Source organism: Myotis myotis, unplaced genomic scaffold (genome assembly GCF_014108235.1).
Source record: "Myotis myotis isolate mMyoMyo1 unplaced genomic scaffold, mMyoMyo1.p scaffold_m19_p_9, whole genome shotgun sequence".
Classification (NCBI taxonomy): domain Eukaryota; kingdom Metazoa; phylum Chordata; class Mammalia; order Chiroptera; family Vespertilionidae; genus Myotis; species Myotis myotis.
The window spans coordinates 63964725-63982922 of NW_023416401.1; the positions used below are offsets into that span (position 1 = coordinate 63964725).

Here is an 18198-nt window from a genome sequence, read left to right on the forward strand (position 1 = left end):
TGCAATTCAGGCACATGCCCTTGACCAGAATCAAACCTGGGACCCTTCAGTCCGCAGGCTGATGCTCTATCCACTCAGCCAAACTGGCTAGGGTGAAAGAAAGTCTTTTTTGCATCGAATTGTGACTGGTGATGAAAAGTGGATTTTGAGACTCACAAATGCACAAAATCATGGGTTGATCCAGGTCAACCATCAATATCGACTGCAAGGCCAAACTGCTTCAGAAAGAAGGCAATGCTCTGCGTTTGGTGGGATCAGGAAGGTGTGGTGTATTATGAGCTTCTAAAACAAGAAGAAACCGTTAATACTGATTGCTACTGATAACAAATAATCAATTTGAACCACACTTTGATCGTGAAACGACCAGAATGTGCCAGAAGACACGGCAAAGTAATTTTGCTTCATGATGACACACCATCACACACTTCAAAACCAGTAAAAGACATGTTAAAAGATCTTGCTTGGGAAGTATTAACCCACCTGCTGTATTCACCAGACCTTGCTCCTTCAAATTACCACTTGTTCCAATCAATGGCACATGCACTATCTGAGCAGCACTCCAAAACACACGAAGAAGTGGAAAATTGGGTCTCTGAATGGTTTGTCTCAAAACAAGAAAAGTTCTATTGGGATGGTATCTACGAATTACCTGAAAGATGGGGGAAATGTGTAGCTAGCGATGGACAATACTTCGATGCTATTGTGTTTTCTTTGATTACAAAATCTGCATTATTAAAATATATATTTTATTGATTTTTTACAGAGAGGAAGGGAGAGGGATAGAGAGTTAGAAACTTTGATGAGAGAGAAACATCGATCAGATGTCTCCTGCACACTCCCTACTGGGGATGTGCCTGTAACCAAGGTACATGCCCTTGACTGGAATGGAACCTGGGACCCTTGAGTCCGCAGGCCAGCGCTCTATCCATTGAGCCAAACCGGTTAGGGCCAAAATCTGCATTATTAACCGGTACACATGGTATATCACTCTTTATTTCCTCATGATTCTTACATAAGTTATTGATTTTCTCATCCATCTGGTTTATAAACTGTATGACCCTTATTCTGAATTCTTTTTCTGACAAATTGTGTGCCTCTGTTTCATTTAGTTCCTTTTCTGGTGATTCCTCCTTTCCTTTCCAATACCTAGATCCTCACCGAAGGATCTAGGTATTGAGTTGCACTGGGTCTGTGACTGCAGTGGCAGGCTTGGCAGTGGGTTGCATGGTCACCAGGCCCGGGGTTGATGCATTGGGCTTGGCGGCAATTCATGCATGGGGTGAGGAACCCGGTATAGGGCTTGGTTGTGGCACGTGGGGTTGCTGCATTGGGCTTGGCGGCAGCTAACGCAGTCCTGGCATCTGGGGTTGCTGCATAAGGCTTGGCTGTTTGTGCGTGGATGGGGCACTTGCTGCATAAGGTTTGGCTGTTCTCATGCAGACACGGCACCAGGGGTTACTGCGTAAGGCTCAGCTGTTCGCACATGGATAAGGCGCCTGGGTTGCTGCGTAAGGCTTGGATATTTGTACACACGGTTGCCTGATTTAGATAATCTTGATGAAGAGATTTTAGATTTTTGAGTTGGTGAGATTTAGGACTTTGAACTGTACCAAAACGGGACAAGGCCTTAGGCAGGAGTGAATGTATTTTTCATGTGGAAGAGGCATGAAGTGTAGAGCCAGAGGGAAGACTGTGATAAGGAAGAAATTTAAGGGTAAAAGAAAGATGATCTGAGTGGGCCTCCTCTAATCACAAGAGCCCTTAATAAGCAAAGTTTTCTCTGACTGGTAACAGAAGAGGAATTCAGAGAGATGAAAGTTTGAGAGAAATTCAACAATGCAAGGGAGGTTCTCTGTTGCTGAGATGAAGAAATCACAGAGCAAGGAGCATGGGGAGGAGGAACTAAGAGTGGTCCTCGCTCACCGCCAACAATAAAATGGGTCCTCAATCCTACAACCCAAAGAAACTGGATTCTGCCAGTAATCTGGATGAGCTTGGATGCAGGTTCTTCCCCAGCACCTCCAGATAAGAGCCTAGTCTGGCTGATGCCTTGACTTTGGCCTTATTAGACCCCAAACATGAATCTAGTCAAGTTCACCTGGACTTCTGACCTACGTAACTGTGAGATAATAAAAGTGTGCTGTTTTAAGCTATTAAATTTGTGGTAATTTGTTACACATAGAAAACTCATCCAGAGTTTGTTTAGGTCTACAGATTCTATTTCTGAACATGTTGCTACTCTAGCCCATTCTGAGAGCAACTCTCAGCTAGCAACAAGAGGACCAGGTACAGTTCTGGGTTCAGCCCTTCCTAGGACAAGTTTCTTCATCTGAAAAATGGACGGGTCAAAGGAGAAAAGCTGTAAGAAAACACTTCTACACCATTAAGTCTTTTCAAATATCAGATGTATTACGGATCACAACATCCATGCCAATACCTGCAAAAGAGGGACCAAGACATATAGCTCACCTTCCTCAGGCCAAGACTGTGCATTGCTGGAATAAAGATATGCTCCTTCTCCTCCTGTTAGAAAAGTTCCCAGGAAACACTCATCTCCCTTTAAAAACAAACAAACAAACAAACAAACAAACAAACACAAAGAACAGGTGAGTCATAGCAAAAAGATTCATAGAATCAAAAACTCTTACCCAAGTTTGTCTACAAAAGTTGCCGAGTCAGTTTCAGATATACCCAACTTATTCTACCATCTTTGACTTTGCCCAGATCTTTGTCATGTTACTGGAACCCTTTTACTTGTGCTGATAAAAAGAATGTAAGGTCCTCTCTGAGTCTAGGCACCAAAGTTTGCAATGCCTGTTTATATTCAAATAGATTTATATCTATCAAAGTCAGCTCTTCCTGGCCTAAAGGTTTGACCTTTCAGCTCTATATGTCAATCTGAGATCTGCTTTTAATAGTACTGGAAGATTAAAAACAAAAACAAAACAAAACAAAAAACACTGCAAAGTCTAAATGACAGAAAGAATCCTTCTATTGTGTACCCCATAAAATGGTTATTTCTAGAACTCTGCTGGGAAGAATGCAAACAGGAATTGAGACAAAGAGGTACAGATCCTTTAGATTAGCCTTAAAATGAGACATTTTAAATTATCTTCATATATTTGTTTACATTTTATTTTGATACGGTGTTAATATTAAGAATAAGACTACTTACTTTCACTGCTTGCTGGGTTTTCTCAGACAATTTTACTTCATTATCTTCTACCTGTGCCCAAAAGGAATATAGATTTTAAAGTACTACTTCAAAGGAGAAAACTCTGCTAAGTGTCCCTCACCCCCCATCACACCCATGGGTTGGAATATTTCCAGGAGACTGAGTGGGCAGTCCCTCCACTAATCCAGTCTCTCAAGTCCTGACCACTGGCAGAGTTGGCTGCTGGTCATCAAAGCCCAAGGTCATGATGGGCTCTCTTACTGGGACCTGAGGTTCAGCTAAATGAGTCTATGATATGTGGAGAGGATATGTTAGTCTCCACTTACACTTCACTTCAGAGAAAAACAACTATTATTGGGGATGAAGGAAAGAGAACATATTAAAATATTTTGAGTGTTTGCATTTAAACATGTTCATGTTGAGATTAACTCTTGCTCTTCTCCATCCATTCAGAATTATAGTAACAGGATATAAAGAGCTTCTAAAATGGGTACTCATTTAGGTCATTACCAGACTCACTGCTTTCTGTATTCCAAGGCACTAGTATTTTAGAGCAAAAAGGTCCACTGATGAAAAGTGGACCTTTTCACATACAGAGAGACACTGCTGTACAAATTCAGTGGCAAACATTCTAACCACAGAAGGGAGCCACATAAACCACTCTTCACTATTTGTGTGACCCTGGACAGGTTGGTCAATTTCTAAGCCTCAGTCTGTAAAATGGGGGTATTGATTTCTTCTTTCTCCAAATTTAATAGGGACCCACATAACTTAGTTCCTTCCTTTTAGAACTTTTCCAATATGATGAGTTAAAGAAACTAGTTATATAAAGAGAAAGCTGAGATAAAAAGCTTCCATTCCTGAAAGCAGCTAGTTCAGGATCTGACAAGACCCAAGGAAAAGGCTCTTCCTCAAATGCTCTCCCTGATTTCTCCCCATTTACATCCACTTCACCTGATGAATGATACTAACCAGCCAGGAGCAGAATCTGGGTATGGCGGCTGTCAGGACTATGGAGCTGGTTTCTGTGTTAACAGTGCCATCTGTAGGAAGACCACAGACATGCAGGTTACTGCCTACCACCTGAGCCCACCTTGCAGTCCCCAGACAGCTACACCTTTCCCCTTCTCAGGATGAGTTTGATGCCCTCAGGAAATGAAAATTTCCTCATCAGGGGGTGGGGGGGTGGGGAGGGACTAATGAAAAGTTCCCCCATGTGATTAACTCTGTTAGTTTTTACAACAAATAGACACATTTAAATGAAGAATTCTGGGAATCAGTCCTTTTTATCTATACTTTTAATTTTTATCAAGGTAGTACAGGTGTGTACATATTTTTTTTGGGGGGATCACACGTAATTTTTATTTTGTTTATACATTTATTTTCTACTAGAGGCCTGGTGCATAAAAATCTGTGCACTGGATGGGAGGGGGGGGTTTCCTCAGCCCAGCTTGCCCCCTATCACATACTGGGAGCCCTCAGGGGATGTCCTACTCCCTGCTCCCTTGGGGAGCGGGCCTAAGCCACAGTCTGGCCTCCCTTTGTGGGAGGCGACCGGGCTGATTAGGAGAAAGCACCAGCCCCATCACCCCGCTGCTGCAGCCACTGCCAGTCACCGCAGCCACCAAGGTGTTTTCATCAACACGGACTCCAGTCCCTTTACCATGAAAAAATGACAACTTTCTTTAGGCATTTTCAAGATGTGTCTTTCATAGGATATGACATTTCTTTCTTTTTTTAAAAAATTTTATTTATTTTTATTTTTTTTATTGCTTAAAGTATTATGAAGAGTATTACATATGTCTCCTTCCACGCCACACCCCTTGACATTCCCCCGGCCTCCCCTACCCCCCAGTGGCTTGTGTCCATTGGTTATGCTTATATGCATGCATACAAGTCCTTCGGTTGATCTCTTACCCCCGCTCCCACCCCCCAACCCTCCCCGGCCTTCCTGCTGTATTTTGACAGTCTGTTCGATGCTGCTCTGCCTCTGTATCTATTTTTGTTCATCAGTTTATAATCGTCTTTATTATCCATAAATGAGTGAGATCATGTGGTATTTTTCTTTCATTGACTGGCTTATTTCACTTAGCATAATGCTCTCCAGTTCCATCCATGCTGTTGCAAATGGTAGGAATTCCTTCTTTTTTACAGCAGCATAATATTCCATTGTGTAGATGTACCACAGTTTTCTAATCCATTCATCTGCTGATGGGCACTTAGGCTGTTTCCAGATCTTCGCTATGGTAAATTGTGCTGCTATGAACATAGGGGTGCATATATCCTTTCTGATTGGTGTTTCTGGTTTCTTGGGATATATTCCCAGAAGTGGGATCACTGGGTCAAATGAGAGTTCCATTTTTAACTTTTTGAGGAAACTCCATACTGTCTTCCATAGTGGCTGTACCAGTCTGCAATCCCACCAGCAGTGCACGAGTGTTCCCTTTTCTCCGCATCCTCTCCAGCACTTGTCGTTTGTTGATTTGTTGATGATAGCCATTCTGACAGGTGTGAGATGATATCTCATTGTTGTTTTGATTTGCATCTCTTGAATGATTAGTGACTTTGAGCATGTTTTCATATGTCTCTTGGCTTTCTGAATGTCCTCTTTTGAAAAGTGTCTATTTAGGTCCTTTGCCCATTTTTTGATTGGATTGTTTATCTTCCTTTTGTTAAGTTGTATGAGTTCCCTATAAATGTTGGAGATTAGACCCTTATTGGTGATAACATTGGCAAGTATGTTCTCCCATGCAGTGGGCTTTCTCGTTGTTTTGTTGATGGTTTCTTTTGCTGTGCAGCAGCTTTTTATTTTGATGTAGTCCCACTTGTTTATTTTCTCTTTAGTTTCCAATGCCCTAGGAGCAGTATCAGTGAAGAAATTGCTTCGGCATATGTCCGATATTTTGTTGCCTTTGGATTCCTCTAGTATTTTTACGGTTTCCTGTCTTACACTTAAGTCCTTTATCCATTTTGAGTTTATTTTTGTGTATGGTGTAAGTTGGTGGTCTAGTTTCATTTTTTACAGGTGTGTACATATTAAAAATCAAACAAAACATTATCAGGCTCATCCTACCAGCCCTGGATATTATAATTTTCTAGAATTCTTTGTCAACATAATGGGTAAAAAAAGGAATCTAATTATTGTTTCAAACTGCTTTTTCTTGACTACTAGTAAGACTGTACATATTCATATATATGTATATTCATATATAAGTATATGTGAGGATAATATATATGTTATATATATATATACACACACACACATATACATACACTGAGTGGCCAGATTATTATGACCACGTGACGTTTGTAGGCAAATTAGCTATAATTTCGTGCTGAAGTTGCTAGAGGGCCAGACCATTATAAATAAGGAAGCAGGTTGTATAGCACGACAGTAGAAGTGATTTTTTTCCTGAAGATATGGGTAAATAACGTGATTTAACAGCCTTTGAATGTGGGATATATTTGAATGTGAGTGGCCAGATTATTATGACCACCCCACCAGTACTTCGTTGGGCCACCTTTTGCCTTCTATACTGCGGCAATTCTTCTTGGCATTGACTCCACGAGATGTTGAAAGGTGATGCGAGGAATCTGACACCATGCCTGATGAATAGCACTGTCCAGTTCTGTGAGATTTGATGGTTGTGAAACCAGCTGCCTGATGGCTCTTTTAACTTCGTCCCACAAATGCTCAATTGGATTGAGATCTGGTGATTGTGGGGGCCACCTAAGCAAGGTAAAGTCTCCCTCATGTTCTTGAAACCACTGCTGCACAATACGAGCACCGTGGCATGGCGCATTGTCTTGTTGGAAGAAGCCATCTCCATTGGGATATGCCATCAACATGATAGGATGAACTTGATCAGCAATGATACTTAGGTATGTTGTGCTATTCAGACGTTGTTCCATATGAATTAAAGGGCCCAAATCATGCCAGGAAAACATGCCCCAAACCATAACATTGCCCCCACCAGCTTGAAGGGTTGTACTCATGCATGTGGGGTGCATGCTTTCATGCTGTTTCCGCCAAATTCTCACTCTGCCATCTGCATGATGCAACTGGAAACATGATTCATCGGACCACATGACTTTTTTCCAATGCTCGACTGTCCAATCCTTGTGTTCCTATGTGAATTGGAGACGTTTTGTCTTTGTAACTGCAGACAGCAAAGGTGTTTGAAAAGGCCTTCGGCTTCCATATCCCATACAATGCAGTGTACGGCTAATTTGCCTACAAATGTCCAGGTGGTCATAATAATCTGGCCACTCACATTCAAATATATCCCACGTTCAAAGGCTGTTAAATCGCATTATTTACCCATATCTTCAGAAAAAAATCACTTCTACTGTCGTGGTAAACAACCTGCTTCCCTATTTATAATGGTCTGGCCCTCTAGCAACTTCAGCACGAAATTATAGCTAATTTGCCTACAAACGTCAGGTGGTCATAATAATCTGGCCACTCAGTGTGTGTGTGTGTGTGTGTGTGTATATCTCCTATCTAATAAAAAAGTAATATGCAAATTAACCATCACTCCTTGACAGAGATGGCAGCTCCCATAGCGGCCAGGGTGGGATGCTGGTGGCGTTGCAGGTCAGGCTGAGGGACCTCCCCACTCCCAGTGCACAAATTTCATGCACCGGGCCTCTAAAAAAAAAAAAAAAAATATATATATATATATATATATATATATATAACTGTTTTGTTTTCCATTTCTGTGATCTGCCTGTTCACATATTTTGTCTATCTACCATTGGATAGCTTGTCTTTTTCCTATTAACTCATAAGAGCACTTCATAAATTTGTTGATCATTAATATTCTAATATTTCACTAGTTTATTGCTGGTCTTTTGACTTCACTTATGGTTTACTTTGCCCCCCACCAAAAGCTCAAGCTCTGCTTTCCAGTGACCATATACACTTACCCTTTTCTTTAACCAAGATCTGAGATGTCAAAAATGATTCTGAGAAGACCACAGATCCTAAGCTCCCCCTTCCTCCCAGCAAGTCAGGAATGTCATAGACAGTCATACAAGCCTGTATCAAATTAGAAAATAGAGTTATACCAGTTGTCAGTCTTAAACCTTCAAGGAGAGACCCATAAGAAACAGACCACAAAATACTGTTTTCAGGTACATTTCAAAAGAAAACTGCAGAGTTTCTAAGAAAAACTCAAGCTATCTGGAAATATGTCTCAGAGCTGGGAGATGACTTAAAACACAGGCTTCCCTGCAACTGCTGCTTCTTCTTTTAAAGATTTTTAATTGATTTTTAGAGAGGGAGGAAGGGAGAGGGTGAGAGAGAACACAGACCAGTTACCTCCTATATGCCCCCTACTGGGAATCGAGCCAGCAACCTTTTGGTGCACAGGACTACGCTTAACCAACTAAGCCACACTGGGCAGGGCCAATTGCTTCTTGATCAGAGACACCCTAGGGTTAGAAGAGTATCTTTATGTTTCTATAAATTCCCTCACACTGTTTATCCTCCTTAAGAGGCAAAATAACAGCCTTTCTTCTTTCTTTTTAAAAAAAAATATTTTTATTGATTTCAGAGAGGAAGGGAGAGGGAGAGAGAGATAGAAACATCAATGATGAGAGAGAATCATTGATCGGCTGCCTCCTGCATATCCCCTAATGGGGATCGAGCCCGCAATCCAGGCATATGCCCTTGACAGAAATCAAACCCGGGACCTGTCAGTCTGTAGGCCAACACTCTATCCACTGAGTCAAGCAGGCTAAGGCAGAGCCTTCCTTCCTTCCTCTTCTTCTTCTTTTTTTTTTTACAGCCTTCATTCTTAACTGTGACTAGTCCCCAGCCGTTTAGAGTTGGAAGTGTTTCTGGTAGGCTTCTATACACTCACAAACTCATAAGATCCCAGCACGTCTACACTTTTATCAATTCCTTCTTTGGTGTAAGTTCAAATTCTGAATGGGTCTGGAAGGTCATTCATTTGGTATTTATACATGTCTTCATGGATATTTTGGGGTACATGTCAACACCTGCAAATGCGACCTTCAGAACCCAGAAAACAAAAAGACAGCTATTCAAGCTTTTACAGGAAGACAAATAAAAACAAGAGGCTTCAGTAGGCTGGAAAAAAAACAACACTGGAGCAACTCAGAGAAGCTCCTGAACGGCTGGTAACAAAGCCCCGATTACCACTTAAAACTAGTGAAAATGGAACAATTCTGGGGGGAATCTAGCAGAAATGCAGAAAATGGTATGAGCCAGGGTCTGGGTGAAGGACATGAAATAGTCCCCTCACGGCTGAAGTGGTTGAATGGCCAGGGGCAGAGCTCCTGAAGCCAGAGTCTGCTTCACACATTGTTGTGCTGGCCTGGGACCTGCTCCACTCTCAGGACAGAGACAAAAGACCGAGGGGTCTTGAAGGAATTGCTAGATTTTAAAATAAAAAAAGATGGCTGAAGAGTTGAAAAGAAGAAAACCACAATTAAAGCCAGAGTCCTCATTTTTTATGTTGTCATGATAAAAGGATGTACATAAGGCACAGGTAGGCTTTTATATTTTAGTTAACTTTCTGATTAGGCTTGACAGTGAGAAGGTTTATCTAAATCTGTTTCAAAGAACTTTGAACATCTGAAGACACAGAAGCTTCCTGGGCTACATGGTCCCTCTTAGGTGACAATGTAACCTCACTTCTTTGGGTTCCAGATCTATCAGGATGACAAATCCTGTGGATTCCTCATCCCTCTCTTTCATATTTGGTTTCTGGTAGTGAGGAAGGGGAGAAAGAACATTAAAAACTACACATGTAACAAAATTTAAAAAACAAATTACTAGAAAAAATACATGTATTTGTTAGACACTATGTACTTTGAAGCATGTGGCGTGTGGAGAGAAAAAGATGTAAAACACAGTCCCTATCTTCAGGAAACTTTATAATGTATAGTTGGAGAGACAAGAGCATTCTTATACAAAAGACATCATATGTTAATACAGAATTACGCCCTGATATATGTAGCACAAACTATACGTGATATAGAAATACAGCACTTATAGGAAGAATCAATAGGAAAGCTTGGAGAGGAGGCAGAACTTCCTCCCAGCCTGGAAGGGAGGACAGGATTTGGAAGGAAAGCACCAACTTCCCATCTCTTCTTTCCTATTTCATTAGCTGCTGTGGAAAGCACACTGAACATAACAGTATGATTCTACTGGACTTCTAACCACCTGTTTCTCTGCAAGGCACCTTCCAGAGCACTGCACCAGTCCAAAAGAGAAGTCAGGGAGTTTAAAGTCTAGCAAGGAGATAAAGTACTATCACCCAGCCCTAACTGGTTTGGCTCAGTGGATAGAGCGTCGCCCTGTGGACTGAAAGGTCCCAGATTCGATTCCAGACAAGGGCATGTACCTTGGTTGCAGGCACATCCCCAGTAGGAGGTGTGCAGGAGGCAGCCGATCAATGTTTCTCTCTCATTGATGTTTCTAACTCTCTATCCCTCTTCCTTCTTCTCTGTAAAAAAATCAATAAAATATATACAGTGGGGCCTTGACTTACAAGTGTCCTGACTAACGAGTTTTTCAAGATACGAGCCGTCTCTTGGCCGATTTTTTGCTTTGAGTTTCGAGCTAAAATTCGGGTTATGAGCCAGCTTCAGATACCCCACTGCTAGTTGGCGCAGCAAATGTCACAGTGAATGCCACAACATCAGCCCAGCATCACGCGTCTCACTTGTTCACTTTATGATTTGACATACGAGTAATTTGAGTTATGAGCTCCGTCACGGAACAAATTAAACTCGTAAGTCAAGGCCCCACTGTATTTTTAAAAAAAGAAGTACTATCACCCAAATATCAGAAAGCATTTCCCAGCATCCTGATGATGTCATGAAAAAGTCTCAATTAGTTCTAAAAGAACATTGACACAAAATGTTGACATGTACAAAGGAGCAGCTACACTGTAAAAACAGAAATTACTGGCAACTTTAAAAAATTACCCTTGTTGTACTACTCTCTGTAGGTGAGATAACACTGCTGTGTTTCTCCTGGTGATGGCAGTGGTCGTGCACTTACATAAACTCATCCACAGCTGCCCACCTAGTTCCAGGTGACCAGAAAGCTCATTGGAACTAAGGTTCAAGCAGTAGCTGTAGAACAGACTTAAGGTGTAACTTGCACCCATATGTATTACAACCAGAATCTTGGCTGCATGTCCACCATCCTCTCATGAACTGCTTGCCAATCTTCTCATCAGGATGCACTGGGGTAAATGGAGGACTTAGCCTGTGGCTGGGAGCAACTAGTCTAGAAACTTTGGCTCCCCTAGGCCACAGCAGCCCAGCCAAGGACCAATATTTTTGTATCATTAAACCATTCCCCTGGCCTATCAGTGTGCCCCCAGCACATGGGTAGGAAAGCTCTGCTCTGACCCTCTCACTTCTCTAGAGAGTCAGGACCCTGGTTTCTTTGTTTGTTCTTGTTTCATTTCACAAGCCCCTGTTAAGGGTATTAACACAGGCCTTGGAACAGTTTGAAGCCAATGAAACTCCTCGGTCTATGTTGAGGTAGGCTTGTTCTCGGCTCACGTTTCCACATGAGGGCAGAAAAATCTCAGCCAATTGGAGGAAGGCTTCTGGACCTTAGGAAGTCTTAGCCCCTAGCTCAGACTCTGGACCCGAGGGAACCTAGGTATGGAAGGGTGGACGTGGTGGGCCAGGCACAGCTGCCCGGGCACCCTCAGAAAGCACAGATTCACCACTGCGGCAGCTGGAACAGTTCTGAGAGTAGGACAGTTTCCTCAGGGAAGGGATGGGCTGCCTAAGACTCCCACCACTTCTACCTCACCCCTTGTAGATGTCCCTCTCTAGGCCATTCCCGGCCAGCTGACCTGTTAGAGCTCTCTTACCGTCTTCACAAAGTATAAGCTATCTTCACTGTCCAGAGGCACGATTCTAGAAAAGGAAAGAAATGGAAGACACTGAACATTTACAATGCTCTCTTTTTTTCAACTTAGCAGCAACCTACAGACCCAGATTTCTCTCAGGGATTTTCGAAACCACTGGGTTACATATATGCACAATTAGAATGTAGGCCATTTGGAGAAAAATGGGTCCATCCCAGCCTCCATCCCCCAGTGTTTCAGTAGGAAGCACTCAGGGCACAGGGTCTCAGCTGACCACAGCCAGCCCCGGGCCTTAACCTGGAGTGATGCCACTGCCAGGTGTGGAACTGTGAGAAGAAAACCCACATCAGCAGTCACAAGTTAGCCTTTCTTCTCTTTTTGCTTCTAAAACTTCCCCAAATAGGGATGCACCACAAACATATACTTACCTTCCCTGATTATTCACAGCATGTATCTGAAAAGCCATCTTGGAGCTGTAGACCCAAAACAAAACAAAACAAAAGTCAGTAGGCTCTTGCTGACCCCTGAGCTGGAGCCCACCCCAGACACCTGCTGCTGCAGTGCACCTGTACAGGGCCCTCCCAGCACAATGGCCAAGTGTGGGGCCAGCATCTAACTCCTGTCATGGCCCTGCCTCTGTGCAGATTCTCAGGGCTGTCTTGGACAGAGCAGGAGAGAACCATGTGACAGGACTGTTGCCCACTGCAGTCTGGGGGTGACCTTCTACTGACCCAAGGGCTCCTGACATGCTGTCCTGAACCTCCTCTTCCTTCACCACTTTTGGGTCAAGATGCCATCCCTGCTTGGTGTCTGAGCAGAGGCCAGGTCCCATGTTCCTCTCAGGAGATGATTTGCATTTCACTGAGGACCCTTGAACCTGATGCAGTTCAAGGGTCCTCGGTGAAATGACCTTGTGGAGAAAAGGGAGTGAGGCTCTAAGGGACTGGCCCTGGAAGACTCTCCTCCCATTGCCTGGTGCTCTCTCCTTGTTCCTTCTCCAGATAGAGTGGTACACTCAGGCCTAGGGATTGAGAGGTGGCCTGCCCTGGAAAGGCTGTGTGACTTAGGCAAGGCCCTGAGGAAAGGAGGAATGGAATGACGATGTCAGCCACGTTGATGATACAGAGAAGGCTCCACTGCAACAGCAGCTAAAATGTACACACCCAATCACCCTACAAGGTGAGAAGATGAGGAAACAGATGCACAGAGCTCCCTATATTGTCCAAGGCCACACAGCTGGAAAGCAAATGAGCTTCCTGAAATGTAGGCTACCAGGAAAAGATAGTCCAGGCCAGTGCAAGGCCTTGAGGGAACAAACTTCCCGTCTCCCTTCCCTCTCATGGCCAGAGTTATAAGACTCAGAGGCCAGAGAAAAGGAGACCTGAATAAGCCTAAAACCTTGCACCAAAGGACCTGGTTCTTTCTTCCACTCCTGGAAGTGCAGAAATAGAATTTTTCTTGTCAGATCAATTGACTGACTTACCTTTCCAAATGTTCCTTCTCACTACCCAGGACTCTAGATGTAAGAAAATGCAAGGCATGCCCTGGCTGGGAAGCTCCGTTGGTTGGAGCGTTGTGCTGTACACCAAAAGGTTGTGGGTTCAATTCCCAGTCAGGGCACGTATTGGAGGCAACTGATCGATGCTTCTCTCTCACATCAATGTTTCTCTCTCCCCCTTCCTCTCTTAAAAAAAAAAATCAATAAAAACATAACCTCAGGTAAGGATTAAAAAAATTTTTTTTAAAGAAAATGTGAGACATGTATGGTGAGGCACCACAGGGCACATATCAGAAGTGTTCTTAAAGAAACTCCCCAATATCAGTGTCTTTTTTTTTTTTTTTAAATATGTTTTATTGATTTTTTACAGAGAGAAAGGGAGAGAGATAGAGAGTTAGAAACATCGATGAGAGAGAAACATCGATCAGCTGCCTCCTGCACATCTCCTACTGGGGATGTGCCCGCAACCCAGGTACATGCCCTTGACCGGAATCGAACCTGGGACCTCTCAGTCCGCAGGCCGACGCTCTATCCACTGAGCCAAACCGGTTTCGGCAATCAGTGTCTTTTGATTCCTTTGTTAGAAATGCACTTAGATGGCCGTGGCCAGTGTTGCTCAGTGGTTGGGTATTTTCCCATATACCAAAAGATTGCTGGATCGATTCCCAGTCAGGGTACATGCCTGGGATGTGGGCTCGATCCCTGGTAGGGGGCATGCAGGAGGCAGCTGACTAATGTATCTATCTCTCTCTCTCCTTTCCTCTCTCTCTCAAAATCAATACAAAAGCTTTTTTTAAAAAAAGTGTGCCTTATATGGGACAGTGGGTTAAGTTGACTGAGCTACACATAGATCCAATGTGATGTGCCAGGAGATGTGTGATGGAAGACTGCCAAGGAAGCCAAATTCCCAGAGTGTGTAGATCCCGGGACATAGCCAGGCTCAGGGTTTCTACATCTGAGAGGTAGATAAAGCAGTGAGTGTCTTCACATACCCAGGACCCTGACCCTAACATACCTCACCACTCCTGTTCCCAGCTTTACCTTTCTAACCTCTGAACTAGGTTTGTCATGTCTCCAATGGTTCCAGTACTGATCTGCCTCCTATTCCAGTGTCAGGACATGCTTTCTCATATAGTTCGTCCTTCTTTGGCTTCTTGGTCTCTCAAAGCTCTGATCACTCCTTTGGGTCTTTATAACACAGACATTAAAAAAAATTCCTTATAGAAAGTATCAGCCATTGCTTACCGTAGGGCTGCCTTAAACTGCATCAACTCAAAGGAATCTAACTCAGATCCCATGGTCTGCTCAGCTACTTCCTTGGCCTATAAAACCAATAAAAACCAGAAACAATTAGCTCTCACAGCAGGAAAACACAGACATCACTGAAAGAAAGAGGCCTAACATTTGTCCAGGACAAGGCTGTGCCCCTCCCCTCTACGTGACTACTTTATATACATCAATAGATTAAGGTAAAACACCATGTTAAGGGGAACTGGTGTCAGCTTTCCTCAGGCTGGGTTCACAGGAAACACTCCATTCAGGCAGGTGGGCACTGGAACCTGAACTCCTGGGGAGCTGTAATCAGCTGAGATGGTGCCATTGTGAGGTCTGGAAATGTGCTTTTCCTCCCCTCTCCCCTGGCCCTAGGGGAGGGATTCCTGCCCTCAGAGATTCTGTGCCCAACGCTAAGAAGATTCAAATACCTAGAGTTACAAAAGATTAGTTAAAAAACAAAGGTGTGAGAACTGAGGTCTGCACCAAACCCAAGTCAGTACGAGGGATTCAAGTTGACTGAGGAGGGAGATGGCAAGGAGCTGGTGACTATGCTACAGTCTCTCTTCTATCTACATCATACACAACCTTTCCAATGTCAAATGGCTTCCTTCAGGAAAGGTCCTATTGGCATTGGGAGGCATCAAGCCGACTCTTCTCATCTCCTGACTGGGTCAGATATAGGAATCCAACTCAGCAGGGCAGGTTAACCGCAAAACAGCAAGGAAGATAACGGTCAGAGCACGAGAGCACGTGTGCTTGTCTAGGAAAGGCAAGTCAGATTGTCTAATCTTTAGTTACACTGAATTATAGGAAATTAAACTATGTAGCTCAAAATAAACTTACTTAATTTTATTAAAATTCACACGAGAATAAGATTATATATATACTTTTTTAAAAACTTTAAAAAACTATTAAACTATTAAGTAAAATAATATGCTATAGAACGGTTTTTCTTTAACACAACCAGATATCTACAAAGAAGTGATTAGCTGTCATTCATGACAAGGGCAGCTTGGTCAAGGCAGTGCAGGCAGCACAAGCTCAGCACTTTCAATGCGTCTCTGTCTGGTGCCAGCTCCACAGAGGCCCAAGCTCACACAAAACCAAGTGCTACAAAGTGTCCAAAACAAACTGAACGACGCCCACCCAGATGGATAGGAAGTCTTACATTAAAATAACTTCTAAGGAAAGAGAAATATGGTATTTGAATTACCTTTGTTAGACTGGAAGTTTTAGCATAACATGCAATGCCAGCCAAAACAGCCTCAATAACAGCAGCATAGACCTGTGACAAGAGCCTACTTTTAAAACAAAAAAATATGGGTTAACTAACAGCATTACAAGGTTTCATCAAAAGCTGCATGCACGAAAATGACATTCCCTAAGGGACTGATTTTTAAACAGAATGAGAAGTGAAAAATTGGAACCCGCTGATTTCTAAACCTTTTAAAAGCCATGTGCCTCATCTGATTTATACTTTTCTCTGTTAAATTATAAGAAAAGCCAGCTCTCATTAATTTTGCTCAAAACACCAACTTTCCCTGTTTGTAATCTAACAGAAGAAAAGTATGTGGGCTCCATGACCCCTCCACTTGCAGGAGCAGCTGCCCAAGGACCCTGAATCCCTTCAGTGTAATGATCCAGACTTGCTGCTTTCCCAGGGACCAACTGCACCACACTGCATGTCCTCTCCCCAGGACTGCTAAAGGCTGGCTGCTACCGGAACTTCAGGGTGGGAGACCTCAAGGGGCAAGAGAGGTTGCTCTGGGGAGAAGATGAGCTCCACTTAAATTCAAATGAACAGTTACAGACCACTTTCTAGGCAGCTTACCTGATCTAGAAACTACAGAATGCTTCTGAGAGGGAGCAGTCCCTACCTAAAGCACCCCCTCACCAATCTTGCTCTTTCTTTGATTTCTCACTTCCCAAAGTCTTTGCCAGACTTGAACTGCTACCAATGTCCCCAGAAAATGTAAGTCTGGCTGTCTTTAGGCAGGGTTTCTCAATCTCAGCATTTTGGGACAGATAATTCTCCAGACACTGCCAAACATCCTGGTGGGGCGGGGGGCTGGTGGGAGTGATACAGTTAAATTGTCCCTGGTTGAGAGCCACTGCTTCAGAGGAAGGAGACCCAGAATCTCATTAGGATCATTACAGAGAAAAGAGGCTCATCCGCAAGGCCCTGAAAGGCAAGGGAGGTGGCTAGCAAAGAAGTGACAAGGCCTTCCCTAAGAACATGTCTATTTTTAAGCCTTTGAAACAGGTAAAGGAAGGCGACAGGAGTTTGAAAGGAGGAATGAACACAGAAATGATCTGGTCTAATGCTCTCATCTTACAGAAGAAGCAAGTAGGCCTCTGGAGGTGGAATAAGTTGTCCTAGGACACAGGAAGTTAATGGCAGACGCAGACGCTCTCAGCCTGGTGCTTTCCCCCATGCCATCTCACACTGCCAATTTCCTCCATGGCTCCTTCACCACGCCTCCACATTGTAGGTAAGAGATTTGAGTTGGGTAGAAGGAAAAGGGACAGAAAAAGTACACATAACAAAGTGACGGCTCCAGAGTCATGTCCTGATGACTGTGGTGAGGAGACGTCAGAGGGGTATGTCCTGGTAGGAAGGGGTCCAGTAGGGATACTGCCATGAACTTGGCCACTTCTAGGGAAAACGAGAATCCTCCACACTTTAACACTAAGGATGAAGCTTTATAGAGACCAACGCCAAAGATAGAGAAAGATGACCTTCCTCCCTCCCCAACCCAGCTTGATTCAAACATCATTCAGTACTAACATTGATCAGGCCTCCCCCTGTTTGGCCCTCAGACAAGAGCTCAATACAAAGTCACTGAGCTACTAACATGGCCTGGATGGGAGGTCTGGGACCCATGACAAGGGAAGGGCCTGCTCTGTGCCTGGATCGTGCTGCTATTGCCATTACTGGGACGCCACAAGGCCCAAGTTCCATCAGTCCCCTGATGTGCGCCCAAGCACCCCTCGATACCAGTCCATGAAGCTGGGTACCAATGGATATGGTTAGGAGAAATGTCTAAGAGTCCAGAATGAGGACCCAGTGCAATAGCTAAGTACAGCAGGCACAGAAGCACAAGCAGATACAAAGCAAGACTATACATACCCACCAACCTATCAGAATGTGGTTGACTTGTTGATAAAGAACCCCCCCCCACAAAAAATACACAAACACCATAATTACCACTATATAAAACCTAAATGCATAATTTTTTAAAAATCCAGAAAAAGATACATTAAGATACTATTGTGCAGTGACAAAAAGGAAAAATTATGGAGGATCTTATTTTCTTTTTTCCAAATTTTCTGTAGTGTGATTATATTATCTTCTAAAAAGAAGAAGAGACACCAGATCT

The 18198-nt window shown here is 43.4% G+C and overlaps 1 protein-coding gene across 6 annotated transcripts in view; it reads right to left on the bottom strand.

Moving 5' to 3' along the window:
• The window catches only part of CUNH20orf194 (chromosome unknown C20orf194 homolog), a 137163-nt gene that overhangs the window by 58461 nt on the left and 60504 nt on the right, over positions 1-18198 (bottom strand). For 5 of the 6 annotated variants that reach the window (XR_004969914.1, XM_036321833.1, XM_036321830.1 and 2 more), the window contains 8 exons: positions 16032-16119; positions 14789-14865; positions 12474-12518; positions 12049-12094; positions 8105-8216; positions 4148-4218; positions 3176-3226; positions 2470-2557 (listed from right to left, as the gene is read on the bottom strand). Coding sequence is in view for 5 of the 6 variants with exons in the window: in XM_036321833.1 (XP_036177726.1) it covers positions 2470-2557; positions 3176-3226; positions 4148-4218; positions 8105-8216; positions 12049-12094; positions 12474-12518; positions 14789-14865; positions 16032-16119 (578 nt within the window). In the remaining variant the exon portion in view is untranslated. The remainder of the gene's footprint in view (positions 1-2469; positions 2558-3175; positions 3227-4147; positions 4219-8104; positions 8217-12048; positions 12095-12473; positions 12519-14788; positions 14866-16031; positions 16120-18198) is intronic. The other variant, XM_036321832.1, reaches the window with a different exon arrangement.